We start from the raw sequence: 22,494 nt of genomic DNA, 5'->3' as shown, positions 1-22,494 counted from the left end.
TTCTATTCTATTCTATTCTGTTCTACACCTGAGGGCTAGGGCTGTGTATTAGCAAGAAGCTGGCGATACGATACAAATCACAATACTAGAATCACAATACAATATATCATGATTAGGGATGTAACGATTACCGGTATAATGATAAACAGCAGTAGAATTGCAGACGGGTAGTATTATCATTTAAATTCTAATTCTCATGATAACCGTGTTTGATTATTGCACTTTTAGGGGAAAAAACCCTATGGAAAGATCTGCTTTTATGTCAAAAATTTGAGTATAGTTTGAATTTATTACAATTTGATTTTATTCTTCCTAATATCTGGAACCGATATTCACTTTTAAAGTCTTTGAAAAGGTTTGTTAAACATCCTTGTATTATTTATGCAATAAACTATATACATTTTTCAAATCAGATTTGATATATTTTTTGTGTTTTCTGTCCTTTTATGTTTTTATAGTAGGTTAAAGTGAAAAAATAACAGACAGATGATCTAGATGAAGTTGTGCTGAAAAAACAGATCCAAACATGGGTATAGTAAACATTTGTTTCTATAGTATATAAAGGCCAAACCAAAAGGACTGAAAAACAGACAGAATAGACTCAGACCACTAAGGGTTAATATTGGAATGTTTCTGACACAGAAGGGACATTGGGACTGTTATTTTATTTTATTCTATTTATTTATTTATTTATTTATTTATAAAATATAACTTGGTTAAATTATTTCAGTGTGTGTATCAGTACTTTTTGAACATTTTGAGCACAAGTTCAGTAATACCGCAATAATAATGATAACCGTGATAATTTTGGTCACAATAACCGTGATATGAAATTTTCATATCTTTACATCCCTAATCACGATATAACACAATACTGTTAAAAAGGATATTTTTTTATTGTCTTTTTTTTTTTTTTTTAATTTTTAAGGATTTTTAAGATTTTTTTTTTTTTTTAAATTATTATTATCATTTATTCATTTTACATTCCTTTATTCATATATATTTTTAAGAGTTTTATATATTTTTAAGATTTTTTTCCTGGAAAAATTGAATTACACCAGAAAATATGCCCTTATAAGTTGGAAAAAAGCATCTGCCAAATACACAAATGTAAATGTAAAATAAATTGTATGTAGGAGGTCTTCTCACTCCTTTTCGAATACGTATTATATATCTTATGTTTGTTTTGTTTATTTATTTTCCTCTGTTTTGGCATTCATATTCAAAATAAATACATCAATCAATCAGTCAATGGATCAATAACAGTTGTTTTTTTTGTTTTTTTTCATCAAGTTTATTACATTTTTTAAAGTCTCTGGACTTCCAATTTAATGCTTTTTAATGCCATTTATGGCCTTAATTTTCACAAAATCTATTGAATGACTTGTAATGCTTTTTAATGACCCACAGAAACTAGGGCTGTGTATCGGCAAGAATCTGGTGATACAATACAAATCACAATACTAGGATCACAATACAATATATCATGATATTGTTAACAAGGCAATATTTTTTGTTTTGTTTCTTTCTTTAAAAAAAACAAAACAAAACAAAACACTATTTCCAGGAAAAAACAAAAGTGCAGCATTTGGATAAATAAAGTTTTAAAAAACAAAAAAACACACAATAATAAATAAATAAATAAAGTCTGACAGACATTACAGTTTCAGATTCTGCTTAAATTCTATTGCGAAAAGAATCCATAGTGTTCAGTCCCTGAATCATCCAACATCAGAACATTATTTTTGTGCATTCCCAATTTAAAAAGACAAACATTTGCCTGTTTCAAACATTAAAAAGTGCTTTTAGGATGCTTGAATTGTCCATTATTTAACAAAACAGTGATATCAATTTTTAAAAAAAACATGTATAACCTGCGATATCACAATAGTACTTTTGTAGTAAACAAACAACAGAACAAACTATCCATGTGAATATAGAAATAAAAGAGCTGGAAAAACAAGAAAACAAAAATGAACCTCTGCCATCTCTGCATTCGAATAAATACCGAAAAATATTCATACAGTATTTTTAATATCGATACAGTATCGTGAAGTGAAATATTGTGATATATTGCGATACTGGTATTTTCTTACAGCTTTGGCAGAAACCCTGTAACAGGTTAAACTACGAAACGTCAAACATCCCTGACACAGGTTTGAAACCCGCACAGATTAAACTACAGACGATGATAAGTGACTCTAAACAGTCTACACCCAGAAACATACTGACAATCTGTTCAGAGAATTCACTCAATAAAGACAAACTTTCAAGCACAGACTTAGAAGGAGTTATTTAGGGAAAATCTAAGAACAACCCTCACTATGACTCATTCTGTTAAAGGTGTGATTTATTTAAAAAAAAAAAAAAGGCAGAAATCAGCCTGTTCTCATGGTTGCAGCAGATAATGGACGTTAAAACTAACAGACGTAATCAAAGCCTTTACTCTCTATTAAGAAAACAGATAAGATCATTAGGAGGAGGCTTTTTTTATAATGAAAATCTCTGTTGAATATATTATAAATTATACTTTAAAGTGGCTTATTCACACACTGATAGTGGTACATTTATTTTCTGTGCTGGTAATTTTAGCTCCTTCTGACAACGGCAGAAAAATGTTTAGTGCGGTAATTCTTCTTCCTCTTTATCTTTCTGCCATGTTTTCTTCTCAGGAAACTCTACCTGTACACACTATCCTCTTCCTGAATGTAATTTGATTCAATATTAACACGTGGTGAGTCAGTTTGCATCACATCTTGGCTGAATATTTTTGTGTTAACGCTGTTGTTCTTGCATTTGTTAGCAGCACTGGACAATAATAAGCTGTCAGCATATTGTAATATAAGTGGTCATGTGACTCTGACAGGAGGTTTTGGATGGTCGTCAGTGTTTTCAGACACGAAGGCGAGTTAAATACAGGACTGACAGCAGGAAGTACTGACTGGTGTTCACATTCAGTCACATGTTCTACAGTTGGACAAGTGACAAAAGGACATCTATGACTATATTTAGTTTTTTGGACAAAGAGGAGACAGCTGTAGACCAGCTCTGTCAAACTCATTCTGGTTCAGTTCCATATTCAGCCCAGTTTGATCTGCAGTGGGTCGGACCAGTACAATAATGACTGAATAGCCTATAAATAATGACAAATCCAAGTTTTTCTTTTTGTTTTAGTACAAAAACCCCCGATTCAATTATGAAAATATTTACATTTTACGAAAAAAAGATGTGAATAACCTGAAAAAACAGAAATTTCATTTGAAAAATTTGTGTAATTTGAACAATATTCTGCCTGGACTTCTTATTTCTACATGTGCATTTCCACACAGTGTTCCATAAACATTTGGGAACAGACAGAATATTGTTCAAATGTTGGAGTTTGAACTAAAATGTGAACAGTTTCTCCAATATTCCATCTGTTCTTCTGAACACAACTGCAGATCCCAGTGGATCCATAAATGCACCAAACATTTAGAAACAGGCAGAATATTATCTTATGTTTTTCACTTAAATTTTCCCACTGAATTTTTCACAGTAAATGTGTGTTTGTCATTCTTTCTGGTTTATTGTGTTGTTCTTTTGACTGTAGATCCCATTGGTCTGTATGTGGAACCTGAACCCAAAGGATTTGTTCAGCCTGGAAGGTTCAGGGTCATTTATGCACTTTCATCCTGCAGGGCCGCAATGGAACCTTTGGCGGGGGGGGCAGATTTAGCCCCCCGGGACGCATGTTTGACACCTGTGATGTAGATAGAAGGTGTGTATTATTATCAGATTACTGGTGTTTTACTCTTGATTTTAACCCTTTCATGCACAGTGGTCACTCCAGTGGTCACTCCAGTGGTCAGTTCTTCTCCAGCTGTTCTCTTGTATATTCATGGGTTTTATTGTTTTAGTTCCATTTCAGCCAACACAGTGGACACTAATGCACCATCCCATAATACACTGACATTCAGACCATGCCTGTAACTTTGCTGTTCTAGGTAAACCTGATCTGCACTCACATGTTTGAGTGGAAATCAGTCGCTTGTTATTATTAATAGATTGTAATTAACAGTTTTTTTTAACAAAAACAATTTTTTTTCATGTTATCTCCATGAAATGAGCAGCAACTAGTATTAGAGTATGTTAAAATGTGACAAAACATCAGATTAGCAATATTTAAAAAAATATATATTTATAGTTTTCACACAGTATGCTGGTAAATACATGTTTCTTTGTTTCAAAATTTAAACACATGGTGTCCCGCTGATTGAACATTTTTGCAACTCCATGAAAAATAGGTTCATAACAAAATGTTCAATCACATTTTTTTTTTCCTTGCCTAAAGAGGAATAAAAACACTCAGGAATCTTGATTAAGATTCTCATAATTCATGCATGAAAGGGTTAAACCAATCCTGGATTTACACTGCCAAAATCCAAATCTTACTAAATGTATTTTTCCTCATTTCTACTGCAAATATCTCATCACACTTAACCTCCTCAGACCCAGGGAATGTCAGCAAAGTACAAGCTTTTTTGCTTTTTATTAAATCAGTGTCTATATTGGAAACATCATGATGCAACAGTTTTTCAGATGCAGTTTTAAAAAAAAATTATGGAAGGTCCTTTGTGGTGGACAGTTTTCTTTTCTTTCTTTTTGTTTTTTGTTAAAATAAGACATAGTCACCTAAAGAGGAACTTTTCAGTGAGAAATAAGAACTTATTTTTAGACATTAGATCTGGAAAATCTTATTTCAAGAAATCTTACCAAGATAACTGTCACTTGTTCCATTGGCAGATTTTCTTGCTTGAATTAAGCCCAAAAAAATAAAAAAATAATAAAAAAAAATAAAAATAAAAATCTTGAATTAAGCAGAAAAAATCTGCCAATGGAACAAATGAAAATTATTTTGGTAAAATTTGTTGAAATAAGATTTTAAATTTTCTAGTGTCTATAAATCAGTTCTTCTATCTGACTGAAAAGTTCCTCTTCAGGTGATTCTGTCTTATTTTAAGTGTGATTAGATATTTGGACTAGAAATGAGAAAAGACACTTGGTAAGATTTAGAGTTTTGCAGTGTATGTCCTTAATCAAACCAGTGCCTAAAACTAACCATAAAAGCTAAAGATAGTTAAATATAAACAGAATTCATGACAGATACAGTTGAAAAGCTGTTAAATAAACTGTTCAAACATTATAACACTGACACACATCTATGTAGAACTTCGGATATAAAATGCATTTGGACTACATCAGTGGTTTCCAACCTTGTTTTACTCCTGACTCCATTTTAACATCACAAATTTCTGGCGACCCCAGACATTCAAAACGGAGACATTTTTTTTGCTAAATTAATTTATTTTTGATCATGTAATAATTTGCTATACTACGTTGCAAATAAACATTAATGTCAGAGGACATTTAGTCTGTATAATGTCTATTATTGTGGACATTTAGTCTGTATAATGTCTATTATTGTGGACATTTAGTCTGTATAATGTCTATTATTGTGGACATTTAGTCTGTATAATGTCTATTATTGTGGACATTTAGTCTGTATAATGTCTATTATTGTGGACATTTAGTCTATATAATGTCTATTATTGTGGACATTTAGTCTATATAATGTCTATTATTGTGGACAGAGGCAGTAAATCCAGGTGTAGATTACTGCACAAAGGCTCAGGATCTGTCCAGTCAGTCCAGCTGGGATTTACAAGGAGGACAATGAATACTGAACAAACAAGAACTGAAACTATGAATGATGAAAGAGCTGCAGCATCTGAAACTGACCACAGTGAACATGTGACACAAACAGAACCACAGTGCTGCAGTTTCACACTCAGTTTGTCTGGTATGGACTGGGATTGTCTCTGTCAACTCAACATGTATTTTTTATTGGTAAGTTTTAATTATTTTTATCAATTATTAGAAATTTCCGGCGACCCCATTTGAATTCCAGGCGACCCCACATGGGGTCCCGACCCCAAGGTAGAAAAACATTGGACTAAAAACCTCCAACTGGCCCATTTTGAACCTAGTGATACTGACTGTGCTATTCTTGGAGCGTCTCCCTACATCAGTAATTGAATCTGGATTACAGCTGACCAAACAGCAGGATTTCCTGTTACTGTCATTTTTCTTACCATATAATTGAGTTTTTTTGTTCATGTCGGTATCTATCTGTCTAAAAAAATGGAATGGTTTCCCTGATAAAACAATTATGGCCTAACCTTTTTTGACGTTGATGTATTCCTGTGTGTACTGTGACATTGTGCTTTAAATGTGTACTTTGATGCAGCGCGGCGGCGGCGGCCATCAGAACCCATCCGACTGCCTCCTGGTCAGCCTGCTTTGACTGACATCCCCCTGTGAGCCTTATGACATTTCCATGTCTGGAATGACTCTTCTCTACTTCCAGATTCCCTCGTCCCCGCTGGGTTTTGGATGGCGACAGATGGGGCATACAGATGAGTTTTCAGGAACAGCCCGAGGATCATGGGAGGTCACAGGGAAATGATGCATTTCCTTCTGACCTTTCCAGAACGTCGTCACTCAAACATGACTCTTTGAATTATTTTTAGATGATGAGATTAGTAAGAATCAGTAAGAATTAGTAAGAAGACCTCATTATTTTACAATAATAAGTTATTATGTGAGGATATTCTTCATTTTAATGTCAAAGTTATTGGTAACATTTTATAATAAGTCCACACTATAAAGCATTAGTTAAGCATTAATAAATACTGAATTCACTATTTATAAAGCAGATTTCTGACATGAATACTCATTAATATATGGTTTATAAGCACAGTTATACATGTTTTACTCATCATTAATAAGCTCATCTACAATGTGCTTAATGATTGTATTTTCATCCTTTATAAATTATGGATTCTGCATTTAAACCTTTAGTATTGCATCATTTACAAACCAGTTGTGATGTGCATTTGTGCTCACACATACACTATTCACACATGTACTAATGGTGAGTGAATATGTTAGTGTGTATTTTATACTAACGCACACAGTTATTTTCCAGTAGATGTCCTATAAACAGTTATTAACACAGGAATTCATGATTTCAGGTCGTTCTAAAGCACTAACTACTCATGAATTCAGTCTGTGGTGTGAGCTCATCTAAAGTGTGCACTATCTGTGACATTTAAAGCATTTATAAATGAGATTTAAAGGATGGAAATGAATAAAAACTCACAAAAGTCTGAGTTATTCGAACAAAGAGAAGACACAGCACATGGGATTATTAAATAAACTGCACGATTGAATGATGAAGGATTATGAATGATGAGTAAAACATTTATAACTGTGCTTATAAACCATATACTAATGAGTATTCATGTCAGAAATATGCTTTATAAATGATGAATTCAGTATTTATTAATGCTTAACTAATGCTTCATAGTGTGGACTTATTATACAGGGTGGGGAAGGAAAATGTACAATATTTTGAGGCAGGGATTGAAAGACAGTGTATGACCAATTAGTTTATTGAAAGTCATGAGAATTTATTTGCCACAAGAAAATGTCCATAATAGAAAATGTTTTTATTCTATGTGTCCTCCTTCTTTCTCAATAACTGCCTTCACACGCTTCCTGAAACTTGTGCAAGTGTTCCTCAAATATTGGGGTGACAACTTCTCCCGTTCTTCTTTAATAGTATCTTCCAGACTTTCTGGTAATAGTTTTGCTCATAGTCATTCTCTTCTTTCCATTATAAACAGTCTTTATGGACACTCCAACTATTTTGGAAATCTCCTTTGGTGTGACGAGTGCATTCAGCAAATCACACACTCTTTGACGTTTGCTTTCCTGATTACTCATGTGGGCAAAAGTTTGTGAAAAGGTATGGATAATAGTGTTAGGTATGATTATGACATCAGTATATGTTTGGGTTCAAAACAACTGACGTAGTGTCTGCTGAGAAAAAACAACTAAATGTTCAGTGTACATTTTGCTTCCCCACCCTGTAATTTCTTTTTCAAAATGGCTCATTATTTTGTGGTACTCCCTTCTATGATATTCACAGTAGGATCTGAATACTTGGTCAGTATTTTGAGATTTTAAAAAGTCATTTTTTTCACATGAGTCATTATTCTGAGATACACAAATCATTATTTTGACATAAACCTTTGTCCCCGAGAGGGTCATGTGGGCGGAGCCTATCCACTGGGTGAAGGTGGGGTTCACCTGGACATGTCACCAGCCCATCACACATCTGACATATCATTAGCAGAATTGCCTAAGTCATATTTTTGGCCAAATTCTGATGTCTACTTAAAATGAAGCAGCAGTGTTAGGAGTGTAAAGTTATGCAGATATCACAATTTGGTCAGAAATATGACTTGGGCAATTATCAATCAATCAATCAATCAATCAATTTTATTACAAAATTATTACAAACTGTTAAAATCAACAATTCATTTGCAGGATACTTTTGTAATAGGACACCCCAGAAACAGTTCTCAGCTTATACATGGGGTCCTTAAGAGACACAATTTACATTATAATCTGTATTAAATTCAAATGTTCTAAATAACTACAAATATATTTGAAAATATTTACCCATCTGTCTAACGATGTTTCTTTTAGTTTTCTTTTCCTGAATTCTATTGTCGTCAGCATATTCAAATATTCTCAGATAATTTAACAGTCAGACATGGGGCTTTATCCACACAAATACAGACTTTACATCACAGGTGTCAAACATGCGGTCCTGGAGCCTAAACCGGCCCGCCAAAGGGTCCGATCCGACCCATAGGATGAATTTGCAAAGTACAAGTTAGGGCATCAAACTCAAAAATAATATCATATTAATATATAAATAATGACAACACCATTTTTTTCTCTCTTTGATTTAGTGCAAAAAACATTAAATTATGAAAATGTTTACATTTCCAAACTATCCTTTAACAATAAAATGTGAATAACCTGAACAAATATGAACAACCTGACATGTCTAAAGAAAATTCAGTGGAATTTTAACAATATTCTGCCTGTTATTAAATGTTTTGTGCCTTTGTAGATCTGATCTGTAATGTATATGTAGAAATGATAAGTTGAGGCACAATATTGATAAAATTGTTCTTATATTTCTTGACAAATTAAATTTTTTTCAGGTTATTCACATCCTTTTTGTTTGGATAGTTTGTAAATGTAAATGTTGGCATAACTGAATGTTATTTTTTGTGCTAAAACAATTAGGAGTTGTCATTATTTATTGGCTCTTATGCTTTTATTTTACTGGTCTGGCCCACTGCAGATTAAATTGGGCTGAATGTGGAACCTGGAAGAAAAGGAGTTCGACAGCCCTGGTTTACATGATTTGTATATTAACCATGTGGGGTTTTGGGTTGGGCATATTTTTGAAGTAGCTCTGTTTTATGTTATGAGGCAAACGTTTTACAGATCAATAACTCTTCCCTCACATTCACACCTAAGGGTGGTTTAAAGCGTGTTTGCACAGAGGAAAATATTAGAGCATCCAAAACAAACCCACACAGACACGGAGAGAACACAAAGTCAGTATTCTGAGGTTAAAAAAGAAACTATTTAACTTCAGATACTAGTTTATTACTAATACCAAGTCATTATTTGTAGATCCTCGGTCAGTATTTTGAGATATTAATCCTGTTTTGACATATTAAGTCATTGTTTTGAAGCAAAAAGTTCCAGATTTAGAGGTTCTGCCGGTACAAGAAATACAAATTACACTGAAAGAAGAAGTCATGATTTGGAGGTAAGTCACAATTTCCAAATACGTCATTATTTTAAGATACTGAGTCATTATTGTAGGATAATAAACACTGCAAAAATCAAAATCTAACCAAGTGTATTAGTTCTCATTTCCAGTCCAGATATCTCATCACAGTTAAAATAAGACAGAATCACCTAAGGAGGAACTTTTCAGTGAGATAGAAGAACTGATTTTTAGACAATAGATCTGGAAAATCTGATTTCAAGAAATCTTACCAAAATAATTTCCAATTGTTCAATTGGCAGATTTATTTATTTATTTATTTATTTGCTTAATTCAAGATTTTTTTTTTGCAATGGAACAAGTAAAAATGTTTTGGTTAAGATTTCTTGAAATAAGATTTTCCAGATCTATTGTCTAAAAATACATTTTTATATCTCACTGAAAAGTTCCTCTGTGGGTGATTGTCTTATGTTAAGTGTGATGAGATATTTGGACTAGAAATGAGAAAAAGACACTTGGTAAAATTTAGATTTTTCCAGTGAAGTCATGAAGATAAGATAAGATAAGATAAGATCAGATCTGTGTTGATCCCACTGTGCAGAAACTGCCATGTTTACAGCGGCAAAAATACAACAAAAACACAGAGCAGAAAGACAGGAAGAAACATATAAGAATGAAACCTGAAACATAAAAGAATCTACTGGTTAAATTACTTGTTATAGTGACTTATTATTTTGACATCTACATATTTTTTCTGAAGATAAAGAATTATTTTGATATATTAGCTCATTAATTTAAGATGAGTCATTATTTTATCATGAAGTCTGTTTTGAGACAATTAGGTTTTTTATAAGAAGTAATTATTTTGAGTTTAAAGTAATGTTTCTGAGATCATCTGAGTACTTATTTCATTTTGATAAATGAAGTCATTATTCTGGAACAGTAGCTGATTATTTTGAGGTAATAACTCACAGGTGTCAAACATGCGGCCCAGGGGCCAAAACAGGCCCACCAAAGGGTCCAGTCTGACCTGCAGGATGAATTTACAAAGTGCAAAATGCAAAAATTACCCTGAAGATAGTAACAGTCAAGGGCATCAAACTCAAAACTAACAGCATAATAACCTTGAAATAATGACTCCAAATGTTCTTCTTGGTTTAATGTGAGAAAAAATAATAAGATATTATGCCTGTAAATAATGGCAACACCAATTTTTTTCACTTTGATTTACTGCAAAGAACATTAAATTCTGATATCCTTTAACAATAAAATGTCAATAACCTGAACAAATAGGAACAACCTGGAATGTCTAAAAAAAAAAAGTGCAATTTTAACAATATTCTGCCTGTTTCGTGTCTTTGTAGATCTGATCTGTAATGCACATGTGGAAATCATAAGTTGAGGCAGAATATTGATCAAATTGTACTTATTTTTCTTCAGAAATGTTTTTTTTTTTTTCTTTTTTTTTTCTTTTTTTTTTCCAGTTATTCACATCCTTTTTGTTTTGGATAGAAATAGTTCCATCATCTAATGTTATTTTTTGCACTAAAAAATGTGGAGTTGTCATTATTTATAAGTTATAGGGTGGTCCAACAATCCTGGTAAAAAATACAGTTTCAGATCACCTCAGTTAGAACCCTGCATTAGGTTTATTCATTCAAAAGATGATTTAGGAAAAAATTTGGAAGAAAAAGCAGATGTTTTACAGGTTGCACAAGTTGCTGGAATTTTCCTGGAAATGGACTAATCGTTCATTTTCAGCACAGACGAGCTGAGCTGTAAGAGAAGAGCAGAACTATCAGAGGGATTCAGCTGGAAATATATGGATGAAGTAACTCCGCCCACATCTGTGGTACTGGAGTAAATATATGGATGAAGTAACTCCGCCCACATCTGTGGTACTGGAGTAAATATATGGATGAAGTAACTCCGCCCACATCTGTGGTACTGGAGTAAATATATGGATGAAGTAACTCCGCCCACATCTGTGGTACTGGAGTAAATATATGGATGAAGTAACTCCGCCCACATCTGTGGTACTGGAGTAAATATATGGATGAAGTAACTCCGCCCACATCTGTGGTACTGGAGTAAATATATGGATGAAGTAACTCCGCCCACATCTGTGGTACTGGAGTAAATATATGGATGAAGTAACTCCGCCCACATCTGTGGAACTGGAGTAAATATATGGATGAAGTAACTCCGCCCACATCTGTGGAACTGGAGTAAATATATGGATGAAGTAACTCCGCCCACATCTGTGGTACTGGAGTAAATATATGGATGAAGTAACTCCGCCCACATCTGTGGAACTGGAGTAAATATATGGATGAAGTAACTCCGCCCACATCTGTGGTACTGGAGTAATATATGGATGAAGTAACTCCGCCCACATCTGTGGTACTGGAGTAAATATATGGATGAAGTAACTCCGCCCACATCTGTGGAACTGGAGTAAATATATGGATGAAGTAACTCCGCCCACATCTGTGGGACTGGAGTAAATATATGGATGAAGTAACTCCGCCCACATCTGTGGGACTGGAGTAAATATATGGATGAAGTAACTCCGCCCACATCTGTGGTACTGGAGTAAATATATGGATGAAGTAACTCCGCCCACATCTGTGGAACTGGAGTAAATATATGGATGAAGTAACTCCGCCCACATCTGTGGTACTGGAGTGTAGACCTGGTTGTGGTCCATTCTGTGACACCAGAGCAGAAGCAGCTGATGGTGGACACCATGATGTTAAATGCAGGTTCTTTGGTTCCTCTAAAGCGTTGGGATGTCCTTAATCTGTCAGATTGTGAAGGGAAGCAGATCAGGGCTTTTGTCTCCACCAGCACCATGCGTTTGTTTGAACCTTTGGATCTGCTACAAACATTCTGAACAGTTCCTCCAGTAGACTGGGCTGATGATGCAGACTTTCAGAAGGAGGAGAAAACTGGGCATTCCACTAAAGCTGTCACTGATGTCACTGACAGAGGGGCGGAGCTTATTCCAGACTTCAACTGTTGCCGAACAACAAATGCAGATCACAAACAGTACTGGCAACAAGTTGTCAAAGAACACAGGAACATTTTTGGTCATTTCAATAAACCAACAGTGGTTGTTGGACTTTCTAAGGAACATTTTTATGCGAGTGTCAGTTTGATTTGGAGAATAAAATGACAGATTCTTCTAATCTGCCTTATTCATTTGGACAGTTCTGTTAGAGTATATACAGAGACATCTGCACCTGTCTGGGACACCTCTGAATATGAATGAATTTGTATCAAATTTGGACTGAAGTAATTTGGTCAGATATGGAACCAAATGCAGGGTTCGAATCCAGAGAATCTGAGAAAACATTTTTTTGGACCACCCTAATGGTTATTATGCTCTTATTTTACTGGTCCGGCCCACTGGAGATCAAACTGGACTAAATATGGCCCCTGAACCAAAAAGAGTTTGACACCCCTGTAATAAGGGCTTCTTTCCTTTTACATGTATTTCTCTTATTGCAGTGTTGAAGCTCATCCTTCTGTAAAGTCACCAAAGACCCTGATGCTTCCACAGTCCACATGATGCTGAGTGACATTGAGCAATAAGGTTGTTTTAGAGGGAGTGACTGATGCAATTTAGAGACAGCTATTTATGAGCAGGTGACACCGAGCAAACAAGTCAATACATTCATCATTCAGAGAGCAGGAATAAAACAAGGAACAGGACATTCAGGGACAATATATTCAGCCACAGGACTGAAGGATGCTTTTCAGGCGGTGACGATGGAGCGCTTTGTATTCATTTTTCTGACTATTTGGTTTGACAAATGCCTCAGGAATGATGGGTCTTAAGGATCAACACATTTATTTTATATGTGGCGTTACAAGGCTTTGAGGCAAAAAAATGTTGACTGACATTTTAACACTGCGAATAACACCTGAAAGGTCAGCCCCCTGTATAGTAAATGCCAATAAGTATAAGTGAGTACTCAACTCTAAAACCATTTAGTCTTTGGCAAATACAAGCAGTATATACGGGTGGGCAACAATATGGAACGTTCTCTTGTTTGTCACCACTTCATTGTGCTTGCAGAGGAAGTATGTGAGCAGAAGGCAGGTTTGTGGGCCCTGCAGTATGAACGCTATACACTGTAAAAAAAAATCTGTAATTTGACTGAATTTTCACTGTTTATTTGACAGATTTTTCCTGTATTTTTAAGATACAGGAAAATATCAATGAAATGACAAAAACAGACTGTGAGTTTACATGTCAAATGGAAAATAGCATGAACAAAACTGTAACTGTGAATAACCATAAAATTAAATGTTTTTTTTGAAGAAATGTTTTCTTTTTTCATAGAAAAATTCAGTTAAAATACATTTGCAAATGTATCATAATTTCACAAATATTTCTTTTCTATTTATGAGATTAAACTGTTAATTTAAAGTTTAAAACTGTAAAAAAAAAAATAAAAAAAATAAAAAAATAAAAAAATAAAACAAGATAAAATTACTGACAATTAACCATTAAAGAAGTATTAGTTCTGTCAGTTGAACCAGACTTGTTTGTTCATTGACAAATATCTTGTATAATTACAGGAGGTTTCACAACAAAAATGTTGAATAAATGTGTTTTTGTGAATGTATAACATGTATAAGCACTGATAAACTGTCCAAATACAGTTTTTATCAGTGGATTGGACAACTGAGTCTCACAGAAAATTATATATACATATATATATACATATATATATATATATATATATATACCTCAAAACCTCATGTAAAGTTAGGGCAAAAAACTGTATTTTAATTATGGAAAATTACTGTATTTTTATGAGATGCTTATTTTGTGTTATTGTACAGTATTTTTTCGGCAGCCCTGCTGCCGGAATAATACAGGGTTTTTTTTTTTCTGTTTTTTTTTTTTTTTTTTTTTTTTTACAGTGTAGCGCTACATGGTGTCATGTGTAATTTGAGCCTGGACGATTCCCTCCAATCATCTAATGCATAATTCTGTATCAACTTCATTCGGTGCTGTCGACATCATTTATGGACATGCGTCCTCTGATTGAAAGGGATGGATGGATCATGCAGAGGAGAAAACCAGGGACAGGACTGAGCAGCGTGAGGCTCCAGCGCCGACCGACCGACTTTACAGACGGCCGCCTCGCTGGAGGGGATGCGCTGATTGCAGAGTGAATTTAATTGCAGGACCTCCTGTGACGGTCCGGCCGTTCAAGGTGGTCTGAAGTACCTGTTTACCCCCGGTCTGGAGACATTAGAAAGCCCACCCCCTCCTCGTTTTAAGCTTACCTTAAAAATTAAATCCTTTTTCCCGTACCGCAGTTCTTTCAGTTGAGCCTGGATTTTTTTGGACTGCAAGAGGAAGATAAGGAAATAAGTGTTAGCTTATTCAAATAGCGAAATTGGTTTTAGATCACGTAGCAGGATTCTGCCAGCTGCAGCAGAAGACTCCTTTGTGAGTGTTCCCTGGCCAAAGCTCTGGCTTAAAGGAAGGCCCTACTGAGAGGAAGAAAATATCAAATCTCCCCTTCACTGAACTGCATAGTCCACACAATGATGCAGTCATGCACTGGCGTCTGGCCCACTGTCTAAACCTGAATTCCTCCCTCCCACTCCACACACACATGCAGGTTGCTTTCCAGGTTACAATGGTTTCCTTTTTGACGTCTGTAAGCGGTGAACACAAACACAGAGCGGTGGTTCCAGCGTGGACCGCCTGGGCCTGACATTCACCCCACGGCTGCACATCAGCGGGCACATGAACACAGAGGCCGAGCGCAAAGCCGACCCTCCACGGCAGATTAGACGACTCCACCTCAGCCCAGAGAGGTTGGAGGTTGTTGTTTTCATTTATGGCTTTTACGGCGCCGTGCACCGTAGATGAGATTTATTACTATGCAAATACAAGAGCCTTGACTTCCACCAACAGACTGAGAGGTGATTGTGTTGTACTGGCTCCCAGGATCAGCCCCGCTGTAATAAATGAGTCTGTTTCTGCGCTGCAGCGGCAGGAATGCCATTCTTTAACCACGTCAGATTGGCGTTCTCTTTCATTAACCATGTTCCGTAAAAGAACATCAACCACCGAAGTGCAACTACACACTGTAAATCCCATAATACCACAGCTCCTCATGGACCATGTACATTATCTAAGGCAGAGTTTCTCAAACTGTGGGGCGGGCCCCCCTAGGGGAGGCGCGAAGACTTGCCGGGGGGGCATGGGATCACTCGTGGGTGGGTTTTTTTTCTTCAGGTTAGAACATGTAGCAGGTGGAATAGTCCAGTGTCCACTCATACTTCCCATAACGGACCCTGCAATGCTCATACCAGTAAACCTTTTAAATGGACATGTGTCCCATATGGTTAGTAGAGCTAAATGAACTTGGTTGCTAATTATTCAACCTTGAGCATTTCTCAGAATGCGATTGGCTTGTCAGTATTTTGCAACTGGCGATGGGGTGCAGATCACTCTGAAAAGGGAAGAGAAAAGGTTTGGAACCATTTGCTGTGAAAGTGATGATTATGGCGGTGCAGATTTCCACATTTCAGACCGTGTTTACAGAATCCACTGCTCATCCTGCAAAGTAAGAAGCAGAAGTACATGTATACTGTCAGCCACAAATGGATCCACCCACCGAACCAACAGAACCCTGGTACCATTAGGATTAATGAGAAGGAAGCAACAAGTCACATGGAAGCGTTCATTATTGTCAGAGAAAGACTGAGAACCACCGACCTAAGGCAACTTCACTGTGTCCTTCACTCACACAATGAATGTGATTCAGTTAAAGAACCAAAGACAAACAGCCCAGAGCCCTTTGACCCCTGTTCCAGAACCATAGTGGGAGGGGTCTGACTTTTCTTTGGAACAGCGTTAATGAAGTCTGGCAAAATGTCGGGATATCTACAGAAACCACAACTATAAAACTATAAATCAGCATAATTCACAACGAATAATACCATCCCACTGGGTCCCTGCTGACTACAGCTGGTATTATTTTAATATTATTTTACTATTTTTAAAGCTAAGGAAAAGAGCCATTCAACTAAACAGGTGCTATTTCCATCCCCAAGATACTATATGTATAAATATTAAAAATTAACAATAAAATATCATTTATTACTGGGCAAACTGATTGATCAAATTGAAAAACTAAGATTAATAATTTAAAGGTATTAAAGGGCTCATATTTGTCTAAACCCACTGTTATTCTTCTGTGCTTCATTTCTTTGTGTATTTGGACCCTAATCGTTCAGACAGTTTGGATTGGAACCCTCCAGCTGCTGCACAACTAGCTTTAGATTCATTTGGGCAAAAATCGAGTGGACAACCCGTTTTAATTCCTGCTTAATTTGTTACATTTTATAACTAGTTACATCATGACATTTGCACATATAAGGTCCAGACTTCTGACGAACATTTCTCCGAGGATGACATAATTGTTTGTCAGCAGCAGTGGTTGTAATAAAAACAGAAAATATGTCCACAGTTAGAGCCGATTACCTAAAATATTGAGTTGTTGGTTGTATTAATGAACACAAGTGGCTGAACAGGACAGAAAGAACTGTCAACAACCTGGAGGGGGCGGGGCCTGAAGTGGCTCATTTGCATTTAAAGGGCCAGCGCTGAAAACCACCTTTCTGGTGTCATGAATATTGGATTTGTGTTCAGATGTTAAATGGACATAGGCGTCTGTTGTAAACCCGTCCAACAGGCTTCCTAATAATTACTTTTAATTAGTGCATTTTACAAACACTCGTCCATCAGGATCTTTGTGGATTCCAGTCACAGGCTCGGACCTGATCATCAATGACCATCATGTCGTCAACATGACCTGATGACGTTTATAATGAAAGTATTCCTTGTCCTATAGGATGGACAATATGAATTACATTTATTCATTTAAGCTTTGGCAGGTTGACTCTAACTTTACAGAATTAAACAATAAATGTTTTAAGAAACTTCAGAGATGAAATGTTCTAAAGAACTAAATGAGATGAACTGGACAAAAAATAAGAGAAATGCTGGTTGGCTGATGTTGTCAAGATATTCAAGTGTTATTACACACACACACACACACAAACACACACACACACACACACACACACACATATATATATATATATATATATATATATATATATATATATACACAGTACAGGCCAAAAGTTTGGACACACCTTCTCATTCTTCGCATGTTCTTTATTTTCATGACTATTTTCATTGTAGATTCTCACTGAAGGCATCAAAACTATGAATGAACACATGTGGAATTATGTACTTAACAAAAAAGTGTGAAATAACTGAAAACATCTCTTATATTCTAGTTTCTTCAAAGTAGCCACCCTTAGCTCTGATGACTGCCTTGCACACCCTTGGCATTCTCTTGATGAGCTTCCAGAGGTAGTCACCTGAAATGGTTTCCACTTCATAGCTGTGCCTTGTCAGGGTTACTTAGTGGAATTTCTTGCCTTATTGATGGGGTTGGGACCATCAGTTGTGTTGTGCAGAAGTCAGGTTGATGCACAGCTGACAGCCCTATTGGACAACTGTTAGAATGCATATTATGGCGAGAACCAATCAGCTAAGTAAAGACAAACGAGTGGCCATCATTACTTTAAGAAATGAAGGTCAGTCAGTCTAGAAAATTTCAAAAACTTTGAATGTGTCCCCAAGTGCAGTCGCAAAAACCATCAAGCGCTCCAACCAAACTGGCTCACATGAGGACCGCCCCAGGAAAGGAAGACCAAGAGTCACCTCTGATGCTGAAGATAAGTTCATCTGAGTCACCAGCCTCAGAAATCGCAAATTAACATCAGCTCAGATTAGAGACCAGATGAATACCACACAGAGCTCTAGCAGCAGACACATCTCTACAACAACTGTTAAGAGGAGACTGCGTGAATCAGGCCTTCATGGTCAAACAGCTGCTAGGAAACCACTGCTCAGGAGAGGCAACAAACACAAGAGATTTATTTGGGCCAAGAAACCCAAGGAATGGACATTAGACCAGTGGAAATCTGTGCTTTGGTCTGATGAGTCCAAATTTGAGATCTTTGGATCCAACCGCCGTGTCTTTGTGCGACGCAGAAAAGGTGAACGGATGGATGCTACATGCCTGGTTCCCACCGTGAAGCATGGAGGGGGAGGTGTGATGGTGTGGGGGTGCTTTGCTGGTGACGCTGTTGGGGATTTATTCAAGATTGAAGGCAACCTGAATCAGCATGGCTACCACAGCATCCTGAAGTGACATGCCATTCCATCCGGTCTGCGTTTAGTTGGACCATCATTTATGTTTCAACAGGACAATGACCCCAAACACACCTCCAGGCTGTGTGAGGGATATCTGACCAAGAAGGAGAGTGATGGAGTGCTGCGCCAGATGACCTGGCCTCCACAGTCACCGGAGCTGAACCCGATCGAGATGGTTTGGGGTGAGCTGGACCGCAGAGTGAAGGCAAAAGGACCAACAAGTGCTAAGCATCTGTGGGAACTTCTTCAAGACTGTTAGGAAACCATTTCAGGTGACTACCTCTGGAAGCTCATCAAGAGAATGGCAAGAGTGTGCAAAGCAGTCATCAGAGCTAAGGGTGGATACTTTGAAGAGACTAGAATATAAGAGATGTTTTCAGTTATTTCACACTTTTTTGTTAAGTACATAATTCCACATGTGTTCATTCATAGTTTTGATGCCTTCAGTGAGAATCTACAATGAAAATAGTCATGAAAATAAAGAAAATGCAAAGAATGAGAAGGTGTGTCCAAACTTTTGGCCTGTACTGTATATATATATATATATATATATATATATATACATACATACACACACACACACACACAGCGCTGGAAAAAATTAAGAGACCACTCCAGTTTCCTGTGAAATCATCAGACCTGCATGTTTGACAGCTGTTCCATTCCTGTGTCTGTTGAATTCCAACACAAACACACTTTATTCTACTGAATAAACACCTGATCCACATCTTATTTAAGAAGGAGAAGTATAAACACCACTACTGTGACCATCACTATCTTCTTACAACAGACAAAAACAGTGCTATTAGTTCCACAAAAGTAACTGGAATCCAAAAATAACTTTGTAAAACTACTGGACTTCTGCTCTGACAATGTTCCCAAACTCTGAGTTGGACTGGTTCTTCTATCAGGACAATGCTCCTGTCCTCAGCTAGGTCCAGAAAGGTGTGGATGAGGGACGGAAAATCGGGGTTATTCCACCAAACATTGATGTCTGTTATTATGTTACAACATTATTGTTATTTAGAAATTCTAAGTAGTTCTTCTTGGTTCATCTGAACTGGCTTAGCTCTTTTTAAAAACATTTCTTGTCTCATCCAACAGATTTCTTCAATTTCTTGAAGAAGTCCTAATAAGTCTCTTGGATGAGAGATGAAATGTTTTCAAAAGAGCTAAACCAGTCTAGTTGAACCAAGAAGAACTACCAGAAGAACGATGACCTGGGCCCATGAGAACCTACACAGGCAGAAATGAATATGAACTGGTTTTCTTTGCATTGTTTGAGGTCTGAAAACACCTGTATTTTTTTGGTTATTTTGACCATGTGTCGTGTTCTGCCAATTCATGCTCTAAAGAACATTTTTACCTCCGCTAAGGAGGTTATGTTTTTGCCAGGGTCTGTTTGTTTGTTTGTCTGTCTGTTTGTTTGTTTGTCTGTCTGTCTGTTTGTTTGTCTGTCTGTCTGTTTGTTTGTTTGTCTGTCTGTTAGTGTGCAACATAACTCAAAAAGTTATGGACAGATTTGGATGAAATTTTCAGGGTTTGTTGGAAATGGGATAAGGAAGAAATGATTAAATTTTGGTGGTGATTGGGGGTGGGGGGGCCCACGGGGGGGCCCACTGATCAGCCTTGGCGGAGGTCTGCGCTCTCCGAGTGCTTCTAGTTTTTTTTTTTTTTTTTTTAAATTGGGAGAAATGTTGTCGGTAGTTTAAAGAATAAAACAAAAATGTTCAGTTTACTCAAACACACACCTATAAATGGTAAAGTCAGAGAAAGTCATCATTTTGCAGTGGTCTCTTATTTTTTTTCCAGAGCTGCATATACGTAGGTTTAGGTACATTTATATAATAGATTTAAAAATCTTACACTAGAAGGAATCTAAAGTGTGAATGTATCCCATTCATTTTGATCTAATAGATTCCATTCTATTGACAAGCTCAGCCTTTTGACCTAAATCATCTTTATGAGCGAGCCAAAATTGGTAAAGCTTCACAACTTTTATTCTGTATTTTCTTCTTTATTCTTGAAGAGCAGAATTACTTGAATTTAATGTAATGACATACAGTATATACTTTGTAGATGTGAATTGTGGATCAAAGCTGCAGGATCTGTTGAAGAAAATATGTATTTTAATCCCACACAATGTCAAAATGTCCTGAAACTTTCCTAAAAGTAAGTGAACTAATAATATTTTGTTTGGTTTTTAACCCATAAAGACGGTTAAGGCTTAGTATATTTTTGTTGATTCTGTAATGGGCTGTGCCATTTGTGATTGTTGTATTTTTGTAGTTTTTCTGTTCTCTTCCTTGTGTGTGTGGGTGTGTTCGGTTTCTCTTTCCCTCCAACAGATAGCAGCTGATTGAGGATGAGCTGCAGGAGTGGTATTGGTGTGCTGGCTGCTTCTGATTGGTGCTTTGGAGTTGAGCCGGGAAATTTAAAGGCGGGATCTTCATTCCTCGAGAGACTCCTCTCATTTCATCTCCCATTCTGTGCAGACCAGCCATTTGTAATTTTTTGTTAGAACTTTTGTCAAACCAGTGATACAAGGAGGGAATCTTCTTCTTTAAGTTTTGTTTGGTAAGACGGATGTATTTTGGTTTCCTTCGTTTGTTTTTGTAGAACATTTTGATTCCCTTACTTGATTTAATTTTTCTTTTTTTGTAAATAAATATCTCATCCTGCAGTGCTGCGGTTGCTGGTCATTTTTGATAGTTTGCTCCTGTTTGTTAAGGGACATGGAGGGAGGGGAGTCTCATATCATGTTGCATCTCGGCAACCCCTAGACCGAGCGTAACAAGACTCAAACATCCACCATCGACCTAAACCTTCTGATCTAAACTGTTTCATACCTGTTGATCCACTAATTCTATCAATACATGTCAATAATTGGTGTCAAATACAGTTCTTCATCTTTTCATGGTCATCAGATATGACCCATTTGGACGTTCAGAGGCTCCGTAGTTACCATGGAAACACCGTCATCTTCTCCAACATTGATTCCCCAGTCAAACCCATGGAGTTGGATCAATGACAGTGGATGGACACACTGGGTTTGTGTTCAGTTAATGACAGATTTTACTGAAAAAATAATTTTTTCTGAAATTTTCTCTGTTTCTGATATAAAAACCCTCAACTTTACGCTGAGCTTTAATGACCATCTATGTCCTCCTGAGACCCAGTAATGCAATTTGTCCTCTGTAGGGGACATGAGTTTCACAGCTTTACTTACAAAAAAACAATCCTGTTCACTGCAAAAGCCATTTCATAAAAAAACACAATAAAAATAAAAACTGTATCTGAAAAAGCTGTTGCAATATGCTTTTTCCAATTAAGACAATTATGTAATGTAAAAAAAGCCAAAACATTTACTTTCCTGGGTCTCAGGAGGGTATGATCAATAATCAAATATAGGGAAAAAATACCTGATTTACACTTAAAAACATAAAATACTGATGATAATATTGTAATAAATGGTGATAAATTACTTTAGAAAGGTTAAACAGAGAGAACATTTCATTTG

General features: G+C 36.3%; 1 protein-coding gene across 1 annotated transcript in view; it reads right to left on the bottom strand.

Moving 5' to 3' along the window:
* LOC115412567 (leucine zipper protein 2-like) overlaps positions 1-22,494 on the bottom strand; it is a 471,651-nt gene that overhangs the window by 33,561 nt on the left and 415,596 nt on the right. Inside the window, 1 exon segment of the mRNA XM_030125144.1 lies at positions 15,011-15,073. Within this exon segment, the coding sequence (XP_029981004.1) occupies positions 15,011-15,073 (63 nt within the window).

This window comes from Sphaeramia orbicularis, chromosome 3 (genome assembly GCF_902148855.1).
Source record: "Sphaeramia orbicularis chromosome 3, fSphaOr1.1, whole genome shotgun sequence".
Taxonomy (NCBI): domain Eukaryota; kingdom Metazoa; phylum Chordata; class Actinopteri; order Kurtiformes; family Apogonidae; genus Sphaeramia; species Sphaeramia orbicularis.
Note: the sequence above shows the minus strand (reverse complement) of the source record. Positions and strands in the feature narration are given on the sequence as shown.